The 23465-nt window shown below is 32.8% G+C and overlaps 1 protein-coding gene across 3 annotated transcripts in view; it reads right to left on the bottom strand.

The window, feature by feature from the left end:
• Nucleotides 1–15629: 15629 nt before the first annotated feature.
• The window catches only part of LOC124359702 (retinol dehydrogenase 14-like), a 26124-nt gene continuing 18288 nt past the window's right edge, over nucleotides 15630–23465 (bottom strand). The window contains exons 7-10 of one of the 3 annotated variants that reach the window (XR_006922183.1): nucleotides 22615–22721; nucleotides 20430–20519; nucleotides 16634–16782; nucleotides 15630–15913 (exon numbers count right to left, since the gene is read on the bottom strand). Coding sequence is in view for 2 of the 3 variants with exons in the window: in XM_046812652.1 (XP_046668608.1) it covers nucleotides 16650–16778; nucleotides 20430–20519; nucleotides 22615–22721 (326 nt within the window). In the remaining variant the exon portion in view is untranslated. Of the gene's footprint in view, nucleotides 15914–16633; nucleotides 16783–19216; nucleotides 19676–20429; nucleotides 20520–22614; nucleotides 22722–23465 lie in introns of those variants that run through there. The other 2 variants (XM_046812652.1, XM_046812653.1) reach the window with 2 other exon arrangements.

The following is a 23465-nucleotide window of genomic DNA, read 5'->3' as shown; positions in this document are numbered from 1 at the left end:
ACAACAAAGACAACAGACAACAATAATAGTGATTAGGATGTACGAATTTTAACGGAAACATATTTTAAGCTTTGTCATAGCTTAAAATATGTTTCCGTTTAAACCATTTAATCAATTTCCCGTAGGTACTTGAAAACGAAATGTTAAAAAATTTGTTTGATACTGTATATAAGCTTTAGACTTCAGTCCAAATAAGTATTTCATATTTAAGAATTGTTATCTTTGATATTTATTTACATTAATTAATACATGTTACATTGTTACCTTATAAATAATAAAAGCGTGTTAAAAATGTATCACAAAATGTGTCGCTAAGCGCAAATCTTGAGAACGACTGGACCACTTCGGTTAATTCCTTTTGTAAAATTTTCTTTGAAATCCACGCAAGGTTTTTATGAAGCAAAATATAAGAAAAGTTACCTTGAATATTTTTAAATTCAGAAAAATGTCGTTTTTACGTTTTAAGAGACATATCCACCAGTTACATAAACGACGGAACAGTTTAACTTGGCGTACATTTGTTGTGTTCATATTAAGCGAAACGGCAAAAGTCGTTCAAATTTTTATATTTTGATTTGTTAACTGGGATTGGCGATAATGGGGTGAATAATGTATACATTTCATGTAAGGTTTGTTTTATAAGCAAATTTGTTTTATGTAATCGCTTTCTGGTTTGTCAAGTACATTATTTTTAATCGCTTTTAAACTGAGTTTGAAAGAACTGTTATCTACCTCATTACTTTAACCCTGGATGGAATAGCTATTAAGTAGTATTATATAAAATTGGATATTTATAAAGTATATATATATCGGTTTGTAGGATTTAAGAATTTTCATGGTGTAACTTTTAACATATTTAATAATATACTAGCTGTTACCCCCGGCTTCGCACGCAATCTTTAGAACCGGAATCCTTATATTACTTAGTAAAAGCAATTATGATCTAATATGATGGGAGTCCTATAAAAATGTTAATACGTAAGTAGGCATACATCAGGTAGATATTATTTAAGTTTATGGTAAATAGTATCAGTGTCTAACACAGTGAGTAGGACTGAAAAGCCTATTACGACCTAGGGGGAAGTCCTACATACTTCTTATGTACTTTCGGTATAAGGGGGAAATCCTTATAAGGTTATGCAACATTAAACTTTAATCGTTTTTAAAGTTTTGCGTTATACCTGTCTTGCTTTTTGGACTGTAGCTAAGGAAACAATGAATCGTTGAGGCATATTAGAGTTCATTTCTCTGTTTTCCATAAGCCACTGTTAAAATGCAATATTACAATGTCAAGGAAGCCCACCAATTTAAAGTACCTTATGTGACATTTTACCAATTTAAAGTACATTCACAACTTTGTTCATTAAGGTTGGTTACATAACAGTGTTTAAATAATATTTAAAATGCATTAGAGTATTTATCTGTATTACAATCTATATAATATTAACTTCATATTTACTATCTGCATTACATTACAGCTGATCAATCACTGTTTACTTAATATTTGATCAAATTTAAATGTAAACAGATGTTTCAGCCAATTTGTCGATATAAAACTGAAGGTTTGAGCAGCTGTTTAGTGCCAGTTTATTTTTGATTATAAGAAACACCAACAAAGTAAATTAACTCTTACATAACATTAACTCAGTTTCTTTATACAGGGTGAGTTTTAAGTCACTTCCCCCCTATTTTTTTTTTAAACCGTATAAGTTAGGAGGTTTAAACTACGAACATATTCGTTAGACCTAAATATCTTCTTTTTCATGGGTTCATTGACTCTCCACCTCCAATGGGGGACGGTCCACGAGGAGTAAGCCGAGATTCTTAAATGTAAGCATAGGTTGATATGCACATCAAATTAAAGGTCTCTGTAAGTAGAATACAATGCCGCAAACCGGACCTCAAAAGGTTCATCCTAATGAAAATTACAGGGTGTTAAAATGTACAAAATAGTAATGTGCTATTATCTGCGTTTTATCGCGCAACTTTTTAAAAGTTCATTTCAAAACAATTTTTCTATTGCTGCTTATTCTTTAAAAGAAACTTTATTTTGTTGTGTTTAATGATTTTAAGGGATCACTGGAAGTCCGAGATCTAGGAGTTAACTAAAGGATTTAATAAGAAGTCGGTCATGTGATGTGTCGTTTAACATTGCCTTTTAACGCTGGAAACGGTGCTACAATCGGACTTCCAGTGATCCCTTAAAGTCATTAAACACAACAAAATAAAGTTTCTTTTAAAGAATAAACAGCAATAGAAAAATTGTTTTGAAATGAACTTTTAAAAAGTTGCGCGATAAAAAACGCAGATAATAGCACATTACTATTTTGTACATTTTAACACCCTGTAATTTTCATTAGGATGAACCTTTTGAGGTCCGGTTTGCGGCATTGTATTTTACTTACAGAGACCTTTAATTTGATGTGCATATCAACCTATGCTTATATTTAAGAATCTCGGCTTACTCCTCGTGGACCGTCCCCCATTGGAGGTGGAGAGTCAATGAACCCATGAAAAAGAAGATATTTAGGTCTAACGAATATGTACGGAGTTTAAACCTCCTAACTTATACGGTTTAAAAAAAAAATAGGGGGGAAGGGACTTAAAACTCACCTTGTATATTTGTTTATTCTGAGTTGTATCGTTACTAGATAGTAACAATACCAATGCAAATTTTATAATTACATATTGACTTAAAAGTAGGAATATTATTATTATTGTATATTATTGCATTAACATCTGAGTTAGGTTCTGAGCTATTTTCATAATTTGAAATCTATAGGTCTTCGCGAAGTTAGTTTAAAATCGATTTCAAAATGTGTACTTCACAGACAAACAAGGAAATGGACTAACGGAATGTATTCTTTAAATGAAAAAAATATCATTACGTTTCTAATTAATTAATCAAAGTAAACTGAATATATTTAGAAACTAGTTTTATACTTATCAGCCAACAAATTTAGTAGAAATTGACAGCACGTATATTTTCTTGTGGGATATACTGTATAAGGCCACTTTGGAATAATTGTGAAGCAAATTTCTTATTTAACAGAACAATCAGTGTTTTCCAATATATTGAGACTTTTTCCAAACGTACCCAGTTAATACGAGGATATACTCTATCCAACGGTTCAATATTACAATATTGTCATGTTCCGCAAACAATGAGCGTATTTTAACCACAACAGTTGACTGGAAAACTTGATTACTTCCAATGTCATGTGATAAGATAGTGTGTTATTACACATGGTGAAATCCCACTATTATTCTACCTTTATAATTGTAGATAACCGAAGGGTTTTATAAAGGGCAACAGTCATTCCGCCAATAAAACGGGTGTAGGCCTATGTCATAAACTTGTTAATTTCAAGCTAACAGTACGTTGACATTCCAACTACAATCATGAAGCTTGATATGTTTTACTATCTATATGCTGCAAAAAAACAGAAAGACAACATACTGCATTGTTCATGTGGGTATGTTATTTATTTTTCATACAAAGATTGACCACATGTACACAAAATTGAAAGCAAAGGATACACATTTGGTACTATTGTCTAGTTTAATCTCATATTAATAGCCCATTACCTCCTCAAAATGTCTTCCTTTTACAAACGGTAATTTTGACGTGACAACGTCTTAAATTAGGTTGCGGCTCGGAGTCACTCATGAAAAAGTGTAACGCCCGGTAACGTTACGATGCCCGTCCAGTGGGTCCGCCGCACGGGATCCGCACGGGATAAAGCAGATAACTGTGGGTCCGCCGCACGGGATAAAGCAGATAACTATGTTTATTCGTGAAAATGTGGAGTGCTTAGATTCGTCATTTACAACAACTACAACAATAAGGGTAAATAATTGTACACTGATATTTCATTATCGTAAACTATGATTGATTGATTAATTGTTAGATTGACACAAAAGTTGAGAAACTGAGTTTATAGGTTATGTCATACTATTGACAAATGTTGATAGTGTTAAGTAAATTATTAGTTTAAATCACTCTGCAATCAATCGTAATTCAGTCGATTGAGAAGAAACAGCGCGTATTGCTAGTCAAACATTTAAAATAACAAATTATAACCTCTAACCTGTCATAACAGTGCGACCAAACAAACGAACTAAACCGACCAATCACCACGCGCGGAGTTAGAATTTAACTGTGTTTAGCAAGAATTTCAAATTCCAATTTTAGTAAATGTTTTATTCAACTTTACCATTTACAATAACAAATTTTAATTAATTTCAAATTATGTACAATGTTTTAGTAAACAAAATATATTTCTATAGTTAAAATTTGTGCAATTCTTATTTTCATTCAATTCCTTGTTCCTATTATGCAATTTAATAATATTCATATCAATAAATATTCTACCGAGAAAAAGACGTTGTAACGTAAAATCTTCGCCCGTAAAACCGACTTTACAGGCAACCATCCATTTTTTAATATACCATTATTATAGTTCCAGAATACCACTTTTATAAGCTACAGCCAGTTAACAACATTGGGGCTACTAATGAAGACTGGCTATTTCTCACTTAGAATACAAGACGAAGAACTATAAAAAAATATTCTATTCCATTTATGTTTTAGTAATGATATTACAACCCTGTGTTGATGTTCCATGATAATATTAACAAATAACTTCAAGACAAGTTTCACCTAGAACACTGTCATCAGTGAGACACTCCCTAACGTCTCGGAAGCAAAAATAATGGCCAATTCAAGGAAGGATGATAGGATTTTGGACATTTACGACTTACATTCTACAAAATGTATAACAATATCTTTCAATGATTAAAATCTACCCTCCACCTCAAAGTTAAAAATTGTATATATAAACATGTACAACATACATAACATATATTATAACCTATAAATTGCGGATAAGGACTGCTACTAAAAAAGGTGTGTGTTCACTTTCGATGGATAGTGTTTCATTTTTGCCGGTGAGGTATATTTGCGTTCTTTATTTCTATGCAATGACAACGCCTGGGTTAATTCAGGATTTCCAGATTTTGGTATACCACACGGTATGATAATTTTTAATGTCAGTTCATTGCCACATGTTGTAGGGTTTAAGTACATTGTATATCCATTACAATTTTAGATTATTTTTATCTAATGAGATCTCAAACCTTTGTACTGCTTGTCGGAGTGCTGCCCGGTGGCTAACCTCCGACATTTCCGACACTAGAAATTCCAGTGATATCTCACATCTTTTTTTCATATCTGTCTAATGTCTATCAACCTTCCTTTACTCTTTCACTCCCCTTCTTTACCCGCTTTTCCCTATCTTATTCTTCCTAAGAGAGGTTGCCTGAAATTTTATGCGATGCCTTCCGTATTATAAAACTGGCATTTGAAAGTTGTAAAAATTGTTGCTGCAAAAAGATTTATTATTATTGTTAGATTGTAGTCTGGGAATAAATGTATAGTTGAGGCATGTTAGTGCTCATTTTTCTGCTTTTTGTTGAACCACTGCTAAACCGCCATATAACAGTGCCAAGGAAGCCCACCATTATCGAGTACCTGAAGTGAAACATTCACAGCTTGTTCATTAGGGTTGATTTTATAAAAGTGTTTAAATAGTTTTTGCAATGCATTGTTTGATTTAAATTCATCACTGGCACAATGTGGAATTAAATTTAGATATTAACTTTATCTCTGATATCGTAATCACTATTGGTCAAACGCTGTTCTAAAATTTAAATTGTAAACACATGTTTCTGCCTCTTTCACGACATTCAACTGAAAATGTGAACAGCTGTTTAGTGTCAGTTAAATTTGAATGATAAAATGCAAATACTAAAATGTTTTAAGAACTAAAGAATACTCCAGGTACCTTATATAATATAAGACTTTTTTCTTCGTCAGGTTTCAACGAACATTTTACAAAAGTAATTAGTCAAATTGAATAAGCCATTCTCGATATTATGATGACTTTCTATTTAATTTTGGTTATAAGAGAAGATTGACGTGTTTTCTGGGGAGAAATGTTTTAATGTTGAAATGTGGTCAGGGTCATTGAGATAGTGGAGAAGTTTATTATAAGACCCTTGTCGTACAAGGGTCAATTGCAATCGTTCTCTTGCTGATAACTTGTGGTAAATGTAATACTGTAACAGATTTGTCTGATCTTCCTCACAAAGCCGCCCAACATTTTCAGCCATTCAAGCACTGCTTTTCTCAACTTATAAATCCAGCCAAACTTTTCGGATATATCCGTAAAGAGCGATAACTAACTGTTTTCCATAGTTTGAGTCGCGTCTTACCTGTCTGTTGTACCACAATCATACATCGGGTCTTCTGATATTCCCCATTTTTACTTTCACAAGCTGCATCTGCGCAACACTTCATTAAATCGAGTCAGTAACGTCCAGTCTTTTTCCAAAGTTTCACCCCATCTACTGCTTTTGTGGAGTCCAAAACTAAGTAATTATTGCGAACTTCGAAGATTTCTTAGCATGTTCTCCAGCTGGGTTCAGGTACAAGCTCATTTACAATCAACTGGAAAGCTGAGCGCAAAATAGGGTTTCTCAACTTTCGTAAGAGGGAAAATGTTGCATAATGAGTAGATGTGGGGAGATAAGATGTTAATATACTCCCGGAGTAATGCCTTTTTACGCCGAATCTCAGGCGAACGTTAAACAGCTAGGGAAGGAGGTTGGCCTGAGAATCCACTCATGGCCATTAAGCTGTACGCCGACCTCTCGTACATGAGCACTGTTCAGCCACACAGGAGCATAGTATTCAGCAGTGGGATGCACCAGAGTCAATGCAGAAGTACGCAGAACTTGCAGAACCAAGACGGTACTGCAATGTTCTGTACGAAATTAACTCTGTTTCTCTCGTTTGCTGCTGTTTTATAAATGTGACCTATCAATGTGAGATATCGGTCTAACATGACTCTCAAGTACTGCAGACGGTAGTTGTGTTCAGTTTGGCTCTATTAAGCTTATTATTAATCAGTTTGATAATAAGATCAAAACATACTACTACAAGCAATGTACGAGTGGTAAGATTGTTATTCTACACCACGTGTAGCGGATTGACTATGATATGGTTCGATGCAAAATATTTATAGCGCACTTTAAATTGTTTAGATGTCCGGAGAGACACTCCATACAGCCGTACTGAAATGAAATTTTTACATTGGAAAGGTAAACAAAAGAGAAATTCTACCAGCTTACCGAGTGATAGACTTCACCGAAGCTCAGTAAAATCCTATGGATGGATATAACCATCATAGAACTCGTTTTGTTCATGTAGAAATGAAGTTTAATGCAAAATGTAATGTCTAGATATGAATTCTTCTCGATATGTCTTGCGGTTAATTAGGCTACGTACGTCACATGTTATATGTCATATGTGTTGAACTCAATGTGTTTTTACAGATGTATTTATTCTACCACATTCTCGTTGCCATCATGGTTACCCATAAGATGAACTGAAAAATGTTTTCTAACGCTCACACAAATCCTATGGAGTGAGTAGCATGCAATATCATCGAAGTCCTGTATTGAAATAAGCTTCATTCTCGTGATATCGTGCTACCAGACAGAAATAGAAGTCGCTGGCACAAAGCCAACATGTATGAATTGTGAACAAAATTTAATTTTTAAACAACAACGATTAAATTGTTTTTACCTAAGAACAGATCATTACGCTGATTTCATATGTACTAATTAGTACTGAGTACTAATAATTAATTACTAATGCTAATACTAATTAGCAACAGGATAATACGAGTACAAAACTGGTTTTGAATGATGAGGCCATTACTAGTAGCCTAGGGGAAAATAACCATCTGGTTTTTCCCAATCTAGACAGGAAAAATACTACTTTTGTTACTCACAACTTCTATCAACAATAGCTACTTACAGCACAGATTGGTGAAATAGTACATTGTATTACTAGTCTCGAAAATAGCATACCCAAATGAATAATCACAGAGTCCTTTAACTTTATACTCGTATTATAATAAATGAAAAATATATTAAAAATTAGTTGAAGTACTTAAAATGCAATTATAGTTTACAACAAATTATTTACAGTGAAATAAAAACCCAGATAACTATTATTTTTTGTTTAATAAAAAACCCTGCTTTAATTTAAAAGTATTAGTGCCTACCATTTAATAGTGCCTACCACAGTGTGAGTTAAAAGTATGGATACACCCTGTTTAGTTTTTGATTGATAGAGATAGAAGGATGGAACTCGGGACACCTTTCTAGGAAATAGAAGTGAACTTTTTGGTCACTTTACACTTTGCCTATTTCAACAATTTTTAGGGGGAGGGGTGACTTAATAATTTTAAAATTTAAAGATCCATTTGGCTTAAAATTTCTAAATGTACTCATTATGTGAAAGGTCTTGATAAAAGAAGAAGAACAGTGGAAACTAGAGCTTCTATCTCAACGCAGTACAACATGAATTTCAACTCATTGAAATTGATTCGTTATTTAGTAAGCCGTCCGTCTGTGGTTATCTGATCTGCCGGAGACAGCCTGTCCCTGCCGTCCGTACCGTGTCTGCATTAAACTATTGATATATTTTTTCCGCAGTTTCAATTGTTTTGAAAAATGGTATCCTGTTATCTATAATATTAAAGATGTGTTGGTATGTATGAAATGTAAAGAATCATTTCACCCAACTGGCACTGGAGTTTACACAATATAGAAAACTTTAAAAAATGGAGTGTCCAACGCAAAGCCGCCTGGAAGTGTGACACGTGTAGGGTGGGGACGGGTTCGACAGCGAGTGACAGCGATGCCAAGACTTGCGTCATATTGAGTACTATTAATGACTTGGGTAAAACTCTGAGTTGCGCAAATCCATGACGTTAACGCGAACGTGGAGAGTAAAACCCCAACCAAATGATGGTGCAACAATTGAAACCATGCGGTTTAGCCTGAGTGTATAGGTTTCTGAAAATGAGACCAGGAAGTTGGCATTTGTTCGAATCACTTAGTCCAACACTGCTTTGAGGGAGGAGATGATGGAAGTAAAACAGAAGATGCAAGACCTTGAACAATATTCCCGAAGAGAAACGTGTTGGAGTTCTATACTCGAAGGAAGAAGAAGTCTACGCGATAATCGAGTTTCTAACCAAGTGTCTGAATGTTCGCTTTTGCCGAGGAGATATCTCTGCTTTACATTGGTCACCACAGTCACAGGAACGGCGCAACCCACAATCATTATGCGGCTCGTGTCCCGAGACTATAAGGTGGAAAGGATGCGCGCTGCCTAGGAACATCGTCGAGATATAATTGCTACGAATCTCTATAGAAGCTGGCCGACAACAAGGTTCTATATAAACGACCACCGCACCCCCTACAACAAGATGATCCTCGGAAAGGGGGATAAGATTGCATTCGCCTGGACGCGAGATTGTCGCATCTTAATCAGAAAGGCAGCAGGAGTCGACTCACCGGCGACTGTTGTAAAATCTGTTAAGGATTTGCGGTATTTAATAAAATTTATAAATCTTTATTTACTTGATAATTAAAGATCAACGCATGGTACGTTTATTTGGTCCAGTAAATCTTTGGGTTCATGTTGAATTTGGTTTGGTTTATATAATTTTCTACATTCATGAGAGTTTTACTAAAATGTGTTTTGAATATAATTTTATGCACAATTTAATGAGAAATGAATTCCTTTTTCATTTAGTTATATCTTTGTAATGTTCCGATAGTTAAAGAAGATTTACTTTAAGTAGGTTTTAAACTAAAATATATATTATTTTATTTCAAATAATTTATTCTCATACGCTATTATTAATTTTTGGGATATCGGTTTTATTTGATTTTAGTTTAACACATCCCTATTTTCTTTATTTGGTTACATAACGATCAAGGGCGTATATAAGGGGGGGGGGCTCAGGGGGCTCGAGCCCCCCCCGAAATTTGAAACACAAAAAAAATATTATAACTTATATACGATAATTTATTTTTATTTTCAATAAGCTGTGCTTCTATACTTTCGACTACATTAGTATTATAGTTTATAGTGGAATTTTTAAGAATACATTATGATTCCTAACAATATTCAATATTTATTTTTTTCAGAGGTTGAAATTACTAATATTTTGTAAGCATGCAAATAAGCGTTGCAACTGTAAAGAGTGCGAGGTAGCCTGACGCTCCTGACTGTCGCGTCGGCCGCTCGTGTAGTGCCAGCGCCAGGCATGCGTATATGACGATGACGTGTGTCGCCGCGGCCCCCGCTGCCTAGCAACCCTCCTCCTCCTACAACCCCCCACCCACTCCCACCCACCACACCTGACCTCATTCCGCACTACCACGCCATTGTCTGCTGTTGTCTAGTGCGTATCACCCGTGGTGACATTTTAAGTGCTGTATGCATATGTGCTGTGATTGTAGTGACTGTTATCAAGTGATATGTTTTTGTTGTCGCGTTATTTAAAACATGATCTGATTACTTTATAGTTGACAGTTTACGTGTGAAGTACATAGGCTACATTAAAACATTTAAAAATGAAGAGACAGAGTTCGATTCAAGCTTTTTTCGTGAAGAAAAAACGTGTTTCGTCTGAGATCGACGAGCAGACATCGTTTGAAATAACACCGAGTCCCTCCACTTGTGCTACATCAACTGGCAGCGTTGTTGAGATCAAGGATCACACAGGTGAAATTGAACATAACCTTAACGAGAGTAATCACACTTTGTTAGTTCACAATATCAATGATATTGGTCATTACTGCTCGCCTCAACTTCCTTTTTTCACTTCAAAATGAAGAGAAAATTTCAATTATTGAGAACTGTTGGAAGCCTCAACGTAGTTACGAATTTCCTAAAGTTGAAAATAACAGAAGTTTTCAATATAAGTGGTTGGAAGACTTCAAAATGGTTAGCTTATTCGGAAGCAAAGGAAGGGGCCTGTGTAAAATATTGTGTTTTTTTTCTCACACAACACAGGTGGGAAAGGAAACCATCAGAGTTTAGGAGTATTAGTATCAAAACCACTTACTACAAAGCTTAAGAAAGCTAGGGAGGTTTTCATGCAACATGAAAATAAACAATATCATAAAACTGCAATGTTAATGGCTGAAGACGTAAAATCCTTAGTACATGGAAAAACAGAAAGTGTGATAAACAGTATCAACATGCAGAGAAAAATGAATGTTTCAGGAAAACAAAAATAGAATTATACCGATAATCCAGACAATTAGATTTTGTGGAAGGCAACAAATTGCTCTTAGAGGGCATCGTGATGGTGGAAGAGTGGATCTTGACGAGGCCTATACAAAATGATGGTAATTTTCGCTCTTTATTAAGGTACAGGGCTAAATTACGGGGACAATAATCTTAAAACACAGCTAGAAACTGGTGGTGGCAAAACTATGTATACTAGTTCTGTTATCCAAAATGAAATATATAGGTATTTTTGGTTCCCAAATACAGTCAAAAATTGTATCCAACGTGAGAAAATCTGTATTTTATTCAGTATTAGCAGATGAGACAACAGACATTTAGCCAAATTGAACAATTTTTCCCTCTGTGTCCGATATGTTGACGAGGAATTGTTTAAAATTAGGGAAGATTTTCTGGCTTTTGTACCCGTGTATGATGTAACAGGTCAAGTTTAAGCCAATACATTAATGTCAAGTCTAACCAGTCTTGGACTTGATTTAAACAATTTACGTGGTCAAGGATATGATGGGGCTTCTGTCATGAGTGGCCAGTTCAGAGGGGTACAAGCATACATAAGTGAAAAAGTACCCTCAGCCATATACACACATTGTTCCTCTCACTCTCTTAACTTATGTCTATCTGATGCATCAAAAATCCCTATGATAAGGAATTGTATGGGTGTCATCAGTGAGGTGTGTAGTTTCTTTCACAAGTCAGCTAAGAGAACTGCGATACTTAAGTCAAGTATTTCTGAATGCTGCCCTGAGATGAAAAGAAAAAAACTTATATGTCTGTGTGAGACTCGCTGGGTGCAACGCCACGATTCAGTTATAATGTTTAAAGAAGCTTTGGAGCCTATAATTAACCGCTCTATCAACTATTGAAGAAGAATCGACTGCAGAAGCTTCTGTAAAAGCACACACACTAATTGCCTCCGTGACCAGTTTTCAGTTTGTTTGCATGTCCTTTTTATTTTGAACAACTTGCTTTCTTTGACTATCCGCCTTTCAGAGAAGATGCTCCAAAAGAAAGATATAGATCTTGCTCAAGCCAACAAACAGATTTCAATGTATTGGAACTAGTAAAGGAAAGGCGAAGCAAAGCAGAAGAGACATTCCAGGCTTTGTTCAGTGAGCTAAAAGTAAGCACTGACAAATTAGGTATCAAAGAGGAAAACCCCCCCCGTACATGTCGCAAGCAAACTAATCGCTGCAATACTCCTTATACAAACGTGGAAGAAATACTACCCGGCGTGTAGTGTATATACCCATACCTTGACGATTTCCTGCTGTTCACTGATTCAGGAGCGTTTTAAAAAACCACAGGGAAGTAATCGACTCACTACAGAATGTTCTTCCTGAGCACTGCATTAAAACGGAATTTTCATCCCTGGAACCTGCCCTGACGTTTTATGAAAAGATCTATCTTTCAGAGATGAGGTACGAAGTGAATTTCTACTGTGGAAACAAAAGTGGAATCGTGAAGAAAAAGAAAGTTTTGCCAAAAACTGCAATTTCTGCTCTTGAAAAAATGTGATAAAGACTATTTCCCAAACATGTTTAATATTTTGAAATTGTTAGCGGTTTTACCCGTTTCAGTGGCTTCTGCAGAAAGGAGCTTTTCATCTCTCCGAAGACTTAAAACGTATCTGAGAAACACAACTTCGGAAAAACAGGTTGAATGGTCTTGCACTTTTATCTATTCATAGAGACATTACCATAACTGATGAGGAAGTTTTAAAACAATTTTCACTGAAGTCTAGAAATTTGGATTTTGTTTTGTAAAATGACAATAAACAGTGTTTCATGAATACTTTTAGCTATATTTCATTTTCTTCCCTTGTAACAGTTCATAAAGTAGGCCTACAATAACTGGTTATTGTAGCTTGGAAGGCTGTTTGAGATTTTAGTTTTTTAAACGATATAAATATTTGAATTGTGTGCATACTGAAATTACTATTTTCTGATTTCATTAAGGTAAAATTAAAAAAAAACTAAAATAACAATTCAATTGCTAAAATAAATATAGTATATAGTCAACATTTATTAGTTTCAAACTTATAATATTGTGGTGTTGTGTTTTAGATACGTAGGACAATATATTTCTTTGTATAACAACTATTTTAAACCAAAGATTTTAAAAATAGGACTTTATAGCCTCTATTATTTTCTATTTTAACAACTGAAAAACTACCAAACTAGCAGACACTTAAGTTTTGAATTTTAATTTTATACAAAAATAATATACAAAGGATACAGGTCCTTCTATATAAACATATAACGCTAAAATGGAAAAGTGAAACCCTGCTCGAAAAGAAGGAAACTCGCCATGAAAAACTTAAAAATCTCTCCGAGAGAGTGATTTTCATTCTTTCCATTTTAAGCGTTTATATACATGCCAAAAACCTTAAACCTGTGTTTTTAAAGACTTAAATTGGCAAAATTTTCCCGGGGGAGGACCCCCGGACCCCCTTCTACTGGGGGCTTTCCATACCCCCCAGACCCCCCGGTATTTCAGCCCCCCCCCCAAAATATTTTTTCTATATACGCCACTGATAACGATAAGTAATAACTTAATTAAAACATTAATCGGAATACTCTCATTGTGATAGTCATGTGACTTAAATACACATGTCTGAATATTATAGCTTATTAATAATAGTTATTATATGGAGATGAATGTTTGTTGTATGAATTTAGTTATGAGTGAGAACACCAAACATGATATTAAATCATTGAATAACGAGGAGACAATTAATGGGCAGTACGATAATTCTTAAATGTATGTTTTTATGCATCATTATTAGTAATTTTATTACACTTCATGTTCAAAATAGCCAAGTTAAATTTAACATATTACAAAAGTTATCGTACTTTATTATTTAATAAGTCAGTTTTTAATGACGATGATATAAATATCTGTTATATAGAACAGAATGTTATAAATTATTATTTATTAAAAAAAAATATAATCACAAAGCATCTTGTTCTAAAAATAACCAATATATAACTATAACCTGTCACACTTTTAATTATATACTCGTAAGGTATCATGTTACGTGTGTATATTTCTGTATGTGTACTTGGCGTAAGAGAAAACTCTGAACAAGTTAATATATTGTTTGTGGATAAACGCCATATAATCTCCAGAAGAGAGAAAGTGTATCAGTGGTATAAAATTATCTAGTTAATATAAGATACTCAAAGAGGTTTATAATGTTGATACAGAAATAAGGGAGGTGTATCTAATCATTGTATTTATAACACAGAAAACACAATGAGTGTTAAAACATCGACAGTGTCTAAAAAGAATTATTAAATAACTTATTCTATTTCTATTTTTGTACTATTAATTTGTATACATTTATTAATCAGTCATTGTTAAAATTTGTATTATTCGTGATTGCAAATAAAATTTAATAAATTACAATTAAATTGTGTATACAGGGACCAGTAAAATTAAACGACGCGGTTTTTGGCCCAGCGCTCAGAGTGTTACTGCGGTTGGATAGAGACGTGTTTCTTGCGCTTGACGGCCACGGACAAGTTTATTGTGAGTAGTTCACCGTTATACTAAACGGACTGAATGTTTTCGTAACGGAACAAATATATAAATACACGTAGTAATTATAAACATATCGACCAGGCACTAATACTAATCCAAAGTTTGGAAATCTTTCACGATATCATTGTTTTTACAGAATCATACATTGAATCAGACAAGACTTTTACTAATATAGATGGATACGAGGTGTTTTGTACGACTGACAACTGGAACAGATGTGACGGTACGGTGGTGTACTTGATAACAAAACTATGCAAAAAATTAAACTAGGGGAAGCAACTGGACTACAACTTTGACTTTGACGGCCGACGTTTTGACATATTAGCTATCTACCGCAGCCCAGAGATTGACTGACAATTATCTTATTTGATTTAGAATTTTATTACTTCAAACTGGCAAATAAAACTTCCTATATATTCACTGTTGATAAACACTGATATCTTAGATAGTACAATAAATTACGCTCAGCAAGACAGTTATCTAAACATAATGTACAAAGCCGGACTAATCAACTGTTAAACAAACAAACACGGGTTACTACGCATGCCTTGACACGTATTGACCAGATCTTCTTAAACCATGATAGTTATGACTTTATTACTTCAGACGTTTTACTAGGAATTACTAACCACTACTCTATTATTGTTATGATACGTCTCTCATTCACTTCACTACGCAGTTTGGACTCTAATAACACGTAATTGGACATGAAGGTGTTGTATTGGCTGGTGGTGGCTCAGATATGATACCATGTCCTCAGCCTACAAGAAGTAAATGCTGGCTGTAATGATTTACCAAACACGTTTGATAAGCTTTCAAAACACAACCATTTTATGATCGATTAAAAATACTACTTGATTTTCAGGAACATTTTAAGCAATGGTATAATAAGAGCAAAAACGGCTTATTTTAAAGAAGAATTATTTAATCCAACGGGAAATTCGAATTTTTTTGGAGCACTGTTAACGAGTTCATTTCTGTCTGGAAAAAACAGAGAGGAGTTTCCTGTGTGCAGTTTTACTCGAAACAGTGACAATTTCGGAAGTGGCTAACTTTTAATTTTTTTATCACGAGTGGGGGAAGAAAGTTGGCCACGGAATTTCCGGCATCAACTGGCCCCCTGCTGGTGGATGATACAGTGCATAGGGTACGGGGGCAAGGGTTTCGCTTGCGTCCGGTACACACATCCTGAAAAATGTAACAAATACATATATTCCAATCTCTTAATCAATATTAGAATTAACTTTAAAGATAGGGCCCAGAATCATACCTACCTTTTACCTTTGAAATTTATGGAATTTCTCTAAAAATATTACATATTTTAGGCCCGAGTGGAGCCCATTTTCGACAGGCGATTACTGATTAAGTCGAGTCCATAAATATAATGGATAATGGAGTGTTAAGAGTTTTAAAAACCAGTGGGGCGCAGTTCTGAGGGATTTTCAAAATAGAAATAGACCTATATTCTTTGTTTGAAATTTTTTTGACAATGGAAGGGATATAGACCTATATATTAACCAAGGATCCTGAGAACGTCCATGTAAAATTTCAGTACAAGCGGTCCAGTAGCTTTTATATTATTCAGTACAAAACACACACACACACACCATTAGAGTTTAATCCATATAATACTATAGATATACATAGAAACCTAAGTATTTTTAATTACTGTTTTAACCTTTGTATCTTCACAAATTTAAAAATTTTTAGTCTATGGCAAGACGGATTTAATTACCAAGAAACGAAAATGGACATAATTCATCAACTAAATTTAATTTAATGCTAGTTTGACTGTTTGGTTTTAGAACTTGAGTTTGTTCCACATTTTAAATTTAAGACTTCGACTTGTTTGACAATAATAAGCTTTTAATCAAATTAGAGATATCTTAAGATGTAAATATTACTTACGAAGTTTCCGCCTCTGCTATCTAGTGCGCAACAGCCGGCGCCGGAACAAAACTGAACTAGAGTCCCACTTTCTCCACGGAGTCGTGGTAGTGGAAGTGAACCAGTCTCTCGCTGTCAGTGTTTTTGGGCTTGACATTGTTTCGGCCTGTCTAACAATTGGCTCTTACTCAGAAAAACCAAGACTCAAATTTACGTGTACATTCTAAATCATCGTGAGCTTGGTGGTGAAATTAATTTAATAGGATACAATTTTTAAGTTTTTTTACTAACTCATGAATATACAATAAAAGTATTTTAATAATTCCGTGAGGGGTATTTACGAATCAGTCTCAATCGAATGGCAGAAGATGATTCCTACAGTTTTCCAAAATGGGTGTAACTATAAAAATTAACACATTTTTGGAAACATTGAGAAAACAAACAACAGACATTTTATGTCCATTTTTTCCTAATGTGTATTATATTATTATGTTAAGTCATAATGATTATTTTACGAAATCTTACGACTTTGTCAAGAGAAATATATAATTATAACAATTTTTATTTTTCAGAACTATTTATGTAAGAATAAATCGCAAATGTAACTTTTCTATGGATTATTATATTCTTCAATATGATTATTAAGGCGTTTGTAGATGAGACCTTTGACTATTCAATACTTTGAACCAGTCCTCAAACATAAATGGTATTTGTAAGTACGAGTATTTTCGACAGCCGTTCTAGATACCAAAACATTGTTTATTACAAAACGTTTAGAACATTTTGCAAGCATTCCAGAACGAATATGGGAGCGAAATAGCGTACCAAGTTGGTTAAAGAACTTAGCCGACATATTTATAAGATTAAATTTACTAAGTTTCATCTTGTTTAGGTTTTGTTGGGGCAGTTATCGTGCCCAAAAGTCGTGTTATAAAACGGGCATATTATAAGTCCGTTTCTCGACCTCCTTTAAAGGTTCAAACTAGCGCACTTGTTAATAATGAATAAAGGCTTAAAACACAAACTAAAATGTTCTAATACAATTTTACAAAGTCAACATATCTGTATTTTGTTTAAAAAATAAGGGGTAAATTTAATGCACCCTTAAAACATGCATAAAGATAGTATTTTTATCAGCTAAATAAATCATATTCTCTAATGTTAAGATTGAATAGTAAGGAGCAAAAATTGGTTAAAAATTATTATAAACTTTTGTATTCTGACTTAAAACAAGGAGATATTTAAATTACCTTTTGATAAAATCATTTAAGATTCTTTATTTATCAATCAATCATGTCTTTATTTTCTTAATCTTAAGATAACTAATAATTTATTTAAAATATATAGATAATGATGATGATTCATTATTACTATTGTTTAATATGTAATATGCATGTTTAACTCGTTCAGGATGAAACGTTGGTTTTCAAATACCATAAATAAAATAATAATAAGTTTATACGGGCATGTTTACTGTTAATTCTCCAGTTAATTCCATACATGCTTTACTATTTAAAAATCGTGATTATTCAATCTCAATACCGTTTGAATTCATCTTTTTACAAACAGTCCCTTATTTAGGTGTTTATTTTCTTAAAAATTTTCAACTTTTGTAATAGATTAGAAATAATATCAACATTAAAAATATGATCAGCTTTAATAGGGTATTTTAGTAGTTTTACGTTCATTGTTAATGTATTTTCTCTCATATTAACACCCTACAGTTATTTGTTCTTTAATATTTTTATTCTCTATTAACATACGTTGAATAAAACTTTTCATTTTATATCTTTGAGATTGTAAATAAGGAACAAGAAAATCGAAGAAAGAAGATCAAAATCAATTTTTGTTAGTATTTTGTTTAAATAATTTGTAACTCAATTTATTAATTTTAAAAATAATTTATATTCTGTTAAGGGCATTATTTATGACAGAATTTTGACTCATTTGTAACAAATTTTATACAATTTTGAGAAATTTAACAACATTTTTGGCTTTTTCGATCAAGTAGCACAGATTAGAACATTGACATTTTCTGTTGTCTCCTAAAGTGTCCTGCAATCCCCCCACACACACACCTACCTTTACTAAGGAATATTATAATTTTAGATGTACCTTTGTGAGTGCCGATGGACGAGCTGTCTAGGACGGATTTTGGATTTTAGTTTGAGATAGCGCAGGTCCAAATCCTGTCTGTGACCGTAGCACTTTTTATCAGTACCACCGACCTTGTACTGTATCGACTCTACCTATTATTCTGTTTGCATTTATTAAATGTGTATAAATGGCAATAGCCCAATTTAATTTCAACAAACATTAAATCACAAAAAGTACTTGCTTCGCCTTGACCCGAACCCGGATCTCACACTTGCCAGGTGGTTGTACTACCACTACACCACAGAGCCCTTACCTTTTACGATTCAGTTATATTGTACTTGGCCGTTTCTGCCACATATGCGTTTAAATAACCAAACTAACATATAATCGGAAGACCAATTACCTATTAAACGCATATTATTCTGTTTGATAATATCCTTATATCCTCGCACAGAACGGTGACTCACGAGGTTGACCAAAAAAGGCTTAAAAGGGAATCGGACTCTCTTAAAAAATTAATATTTTTATTCTGTACACAAGTTACAAAGTGTAGTACGAGTATACACACAACCAGTCCAGGTATATTAATCAGGGATAGGATATAATGATGAGTAAGGATCTCTTGCAGATTGTACAGACTTGTACCGGTTTTATTACATTCTAACAATATATAACTTTTAACCTTTTCTATCAAGTAACAAACCGGTTGTGTCATAAGCAAACCTTAATTTTTTTATATACGAGTATAAATTAATACGAAACATTATAAATATATTTACAGTAATTATAAATGTAATTAAATATAAAAAACATGTATTGCTCACTAAAGCATCATTATATTAATAATATGGCTAGTGTCCGTTATATCTTGGGGTCAGTAGATTTTAACTGGACGACATCTACACTCGCTTCCCAGAATTTCTTGGCCAATCCCACATCTAAAGTCTCCTTCGCTGGAGAAACCTCCTGTTGTTTCAATCACACTTGGTAAGTAAAACTTAGCATTTAAAAACAATTATAGACAATTATAGTTAAGCAAATAATTATTAAAATAATTGTTATAATATTCGACCATCAGGATTTCTCATGGCAATTCCACATTAAATGAAACACCTACTATTGTTTGTACTATGTTTAGATTTATGTTTTATATTTCGCATACATGGTTAATTTTTTAATAATTTATTAAACGAACAGTGAGCTGGTTCATAAAATACTTTGCCCTCAATAAATGTATAACTTATAATATATTACTTTAATTTTAATTCAAAATGTTTTTATTTATGTCAAAAACAGAATATTGACTGTTTTCATAGAAAGTAATGAAACAAAGCCTATTTGAGAACATGTTTTAAAACTTAATCTTAAGATGAGCTACTGGCAAAGAAAACTTGTCAATAAACTTTTAACTACTGGGTAAAATAACAATGAGCTAGTCCATAATGTTATTAAATTAGGACAAAAGTGTTAAAAAATTGTAAAAAAGCACTATATTAATTGCTTGTTACGCAAAAATACAAACAATTACTACAGTAAAGTAGTACTTACAATAAAATAAAGTATCAGTTTAATAAACCAATGGCTATGTGACTTTAAATCTCCTTCAATAAAGTTAACTAGCGTAGTTTTGTTTTATCTTTTCTGAAAAATCTTTTATAATTACTGCACGAATGAATATGATGCATACTCGTATCATACTGTATGTTCATGTTCAACATACCTTACAGTTTGAAAAATATTTTCCAGAGACTCCCTGCACCTCGTCAGACACTGCGAGATGTATAGTGGTCTGGGCCCCTTGCTCTTCCGTCTAAATACATCCATGTATTTATTAATATTAAATTAATGAAAACATGTGGTTGTGCTGTCATAAAATAATGTTACACAAAACAGTTGATTACATTTAATACGCTCTCATAATTAATATTTCGCAACTTTAGAGACCAAGATAGGATTTTTCACTGCTTTAGTGGCCAGTGGGGCGTAGTCCAGAGGGATTTGTGACATAAGAATAAAACTATACTCATTCCAGGGACTCTAGAAATGTGTATGTAATATATCAGTACAAACAGATGAATACGGTACTTTTAAGCGTGAGAGCAAAACAAACAAACAAAGGTACTTTTGCATTTTATTAGGATAAAGTTAATACTCTAGGGAACCATTAAACTCATGGATGCGTCATCACTTCTGAGGCTCATATTGCTCTCCCATTTCGGCCCATTTTATGACTAGTTCGACCTTCATTACGTAAAGCATTATAATGAGTAATAAAGGATTATCTTGAAGTACTACAAAAGGTTATTATTCTAAATATTTGAAAGAGATGGGCTAGCTGTGAGTTAATCTATTACCTAATTTACTTTAATATCTTCTGTAGAATAGAAGCAATTTTTCAATTTAAAAATTAGAAACACAGTCAGAATTAATCCATATTTGCTCAATGATTTCCGAGCTAAGATGTTGGATGATAAAACATTTTTACTATTGTGAAAAATAGCGCCACTGGTTTTCGGTTGGCATATTTTACTAAATGTTTTATTTATAGCACTACCTTCTCGGAAACCAGGGAAAATGTAGCAAAATTTTTAATAATTCCACGAAGAATTTTAAATTTTGAAGTACTGATCTAAGTCGTGCTGAAATCAAGCCTGCATAATAACCAGCTAAAGGTAAGGATATGTAAAATTTACCGTACATACGTAACAAAATACTGAATTTGAGTACATAATTTTCTTATACAACAAAACATGCAACTTACCTAAATTGAAAAAAGCATGTCCATCACTTAATAACCACAACTAAAATACAATCTGAAAAATAATTCATTTTGTCAGCCTTTTTTATTGTTTTAGTTACAAATTATCCAAAGGGACTATTTTGAATACTTTTAATTTCCCCTAGAGAGGTAAAAGTTTTATATTTATATATTTTCAGGAAAAGTATCAAAGTATTCATAAAAACCCCAACTAATAACCGATGTACCTACTTAACTAAATTTTATTGAAATGTTTTATTCATAACACTACCTTCTCGGAAACCACGGGAAAATATAGCAAAAATTGTAATAATTCCATGAAGAATTTTAACTTTTGAAGTACTGATCTGAGCAATAATAATAATACATAATATCTACATAGTATTCATGTAGATATTTTTACTAAAATGTATTAAAAGACCTCGGAGGAAAATGTAATTCTACTCTTAAATAACAATCTATACAGACCGAATTTCCACCTTCACTGTGACAAGTCATGTATTGACTTAGCACACCCAGAATAGTAATAGTAAAGTGCATTCATCACAGTCACGGTATTACGTGACTTCATGCACCATCTTTAGAAAATAGTGGAGCGGCTGAGACGGTTTGAAAGACACATTATATTTCAATGATATATAAATGTACAATAACAAGTTTATTCATAGTTTAATGTTTTACTGTAGCTTTGTTCTTTTCTATTATAATTTTGCTAGTCACTAAAAACGCTATTAATTATAAAAATTGAAGTATTTATTAGTTTGATTATAAACTGAGATTCTCACACTCAGTGTCTATGAAAGTGTTTTCACTGCTGGATGACATATCAAATGGATTAAACACCGCTCGGTATGAACTTGAAAAAAGTCTAAAGGTTTCCATTATTTAACGGATTATTATAAAACATCCGCCTCAGTTTTAAAGTAAATACATTTATTACATCTATATAATGCCAACTTTAGTCTATTGAATTGCTGGTGGAAAGTGTCCTAGCGTAGAAAAATAAGGTGTTCACAAAATTAAAAATAAATTTAGGAACATCAGTATATTGCTTTGTATCCGATATTTTTGTTGTTATTTTCATTTGTACATTTATAAATAATTCAATAATATAACAAACTGAAAATTATTAAAATGTTGAACTTACCATTGTATAAGGTCTCATAAGCGTTAGGAGTATGTGAGTCCAGTACGAGCATGGGTTAAAAATGTTTGTGTATATCAACCCAGGATGTAAAGAGTTGACAGTGACTTCTGGAAAAAGTTAAATAATTGTAATGATTAAGTCTAAGAAAATAAGCGAGATACTAAAATTAAAATTAAAACGTACAATATATAAAAGTACATAATAATATGGGGTTCCTGGACCACTTTGGGTGACAATAGAAAAACAATGTAAAAGCTCTGTCAAATTTCCATACATTAACTATAGGAACTAACAGAAAGTCTCAGCTATTTTATTGTACAAATAATAGAAATTAAATTCGTTTGCTTCTAATATAAAATATTCAAAAAGTATATTGATAAAACAATATATACTCGAAAAAAATAAATCTAAAATCTGTCTTGAATAAATAAAAGTTATGATTGAAATGTTAAAATCTTTCAAAAATAAATACAAATTATGTTTTGATCAAAATACAACATAATATATGAAATTTATTCCACAATTCATAAATCTAGTGAAAAATATTTATTCTACAAAATTATTATCAACACATTCTTTATCTGTAATTGTAACATTTTACTTAAACCTTTACGTAACATTTAAAAATATATTTTTAAAATTCACTATAATACCTTATAGTTGTACAGTAATTGTAAAAATAAAAAAATTTTCAATTGTAAAAAGTCCATTTAGTAACACAACATTTTTATGTAACAATATAATGTCAAAAAGGAGTAAGTGATAAGTTGTATAATTTAGTTTATTAATTAAAGAATAAAAATGCAGAGTGTTTTAAGTACAAATTTCTTCATATCTTTTTTTTCTAAATA

The sequence above is a fragment of the Homalodisca vitripennis genome, chromosome 4 (genome assembly GCF_021130785.1).
Source record: "Homalodisca vitripennis isolate AUS2020 chromosome 4, UT_GWSS_2.1, whole genome shotgun sequence".
In the NCBI taxonomy this organism is placed as follows: Eukaryota; Metazoa; Arthropoda; class Insecta; order Hemiptera; family Cicadellidae; genus Homalodisca; species Homalodisca vitripennis.
The sequence above is the reverse complement of the archived record's forward strand: the minus strand, read 5'-3'. Positions and strand labels throughout refer to the sequence as shown.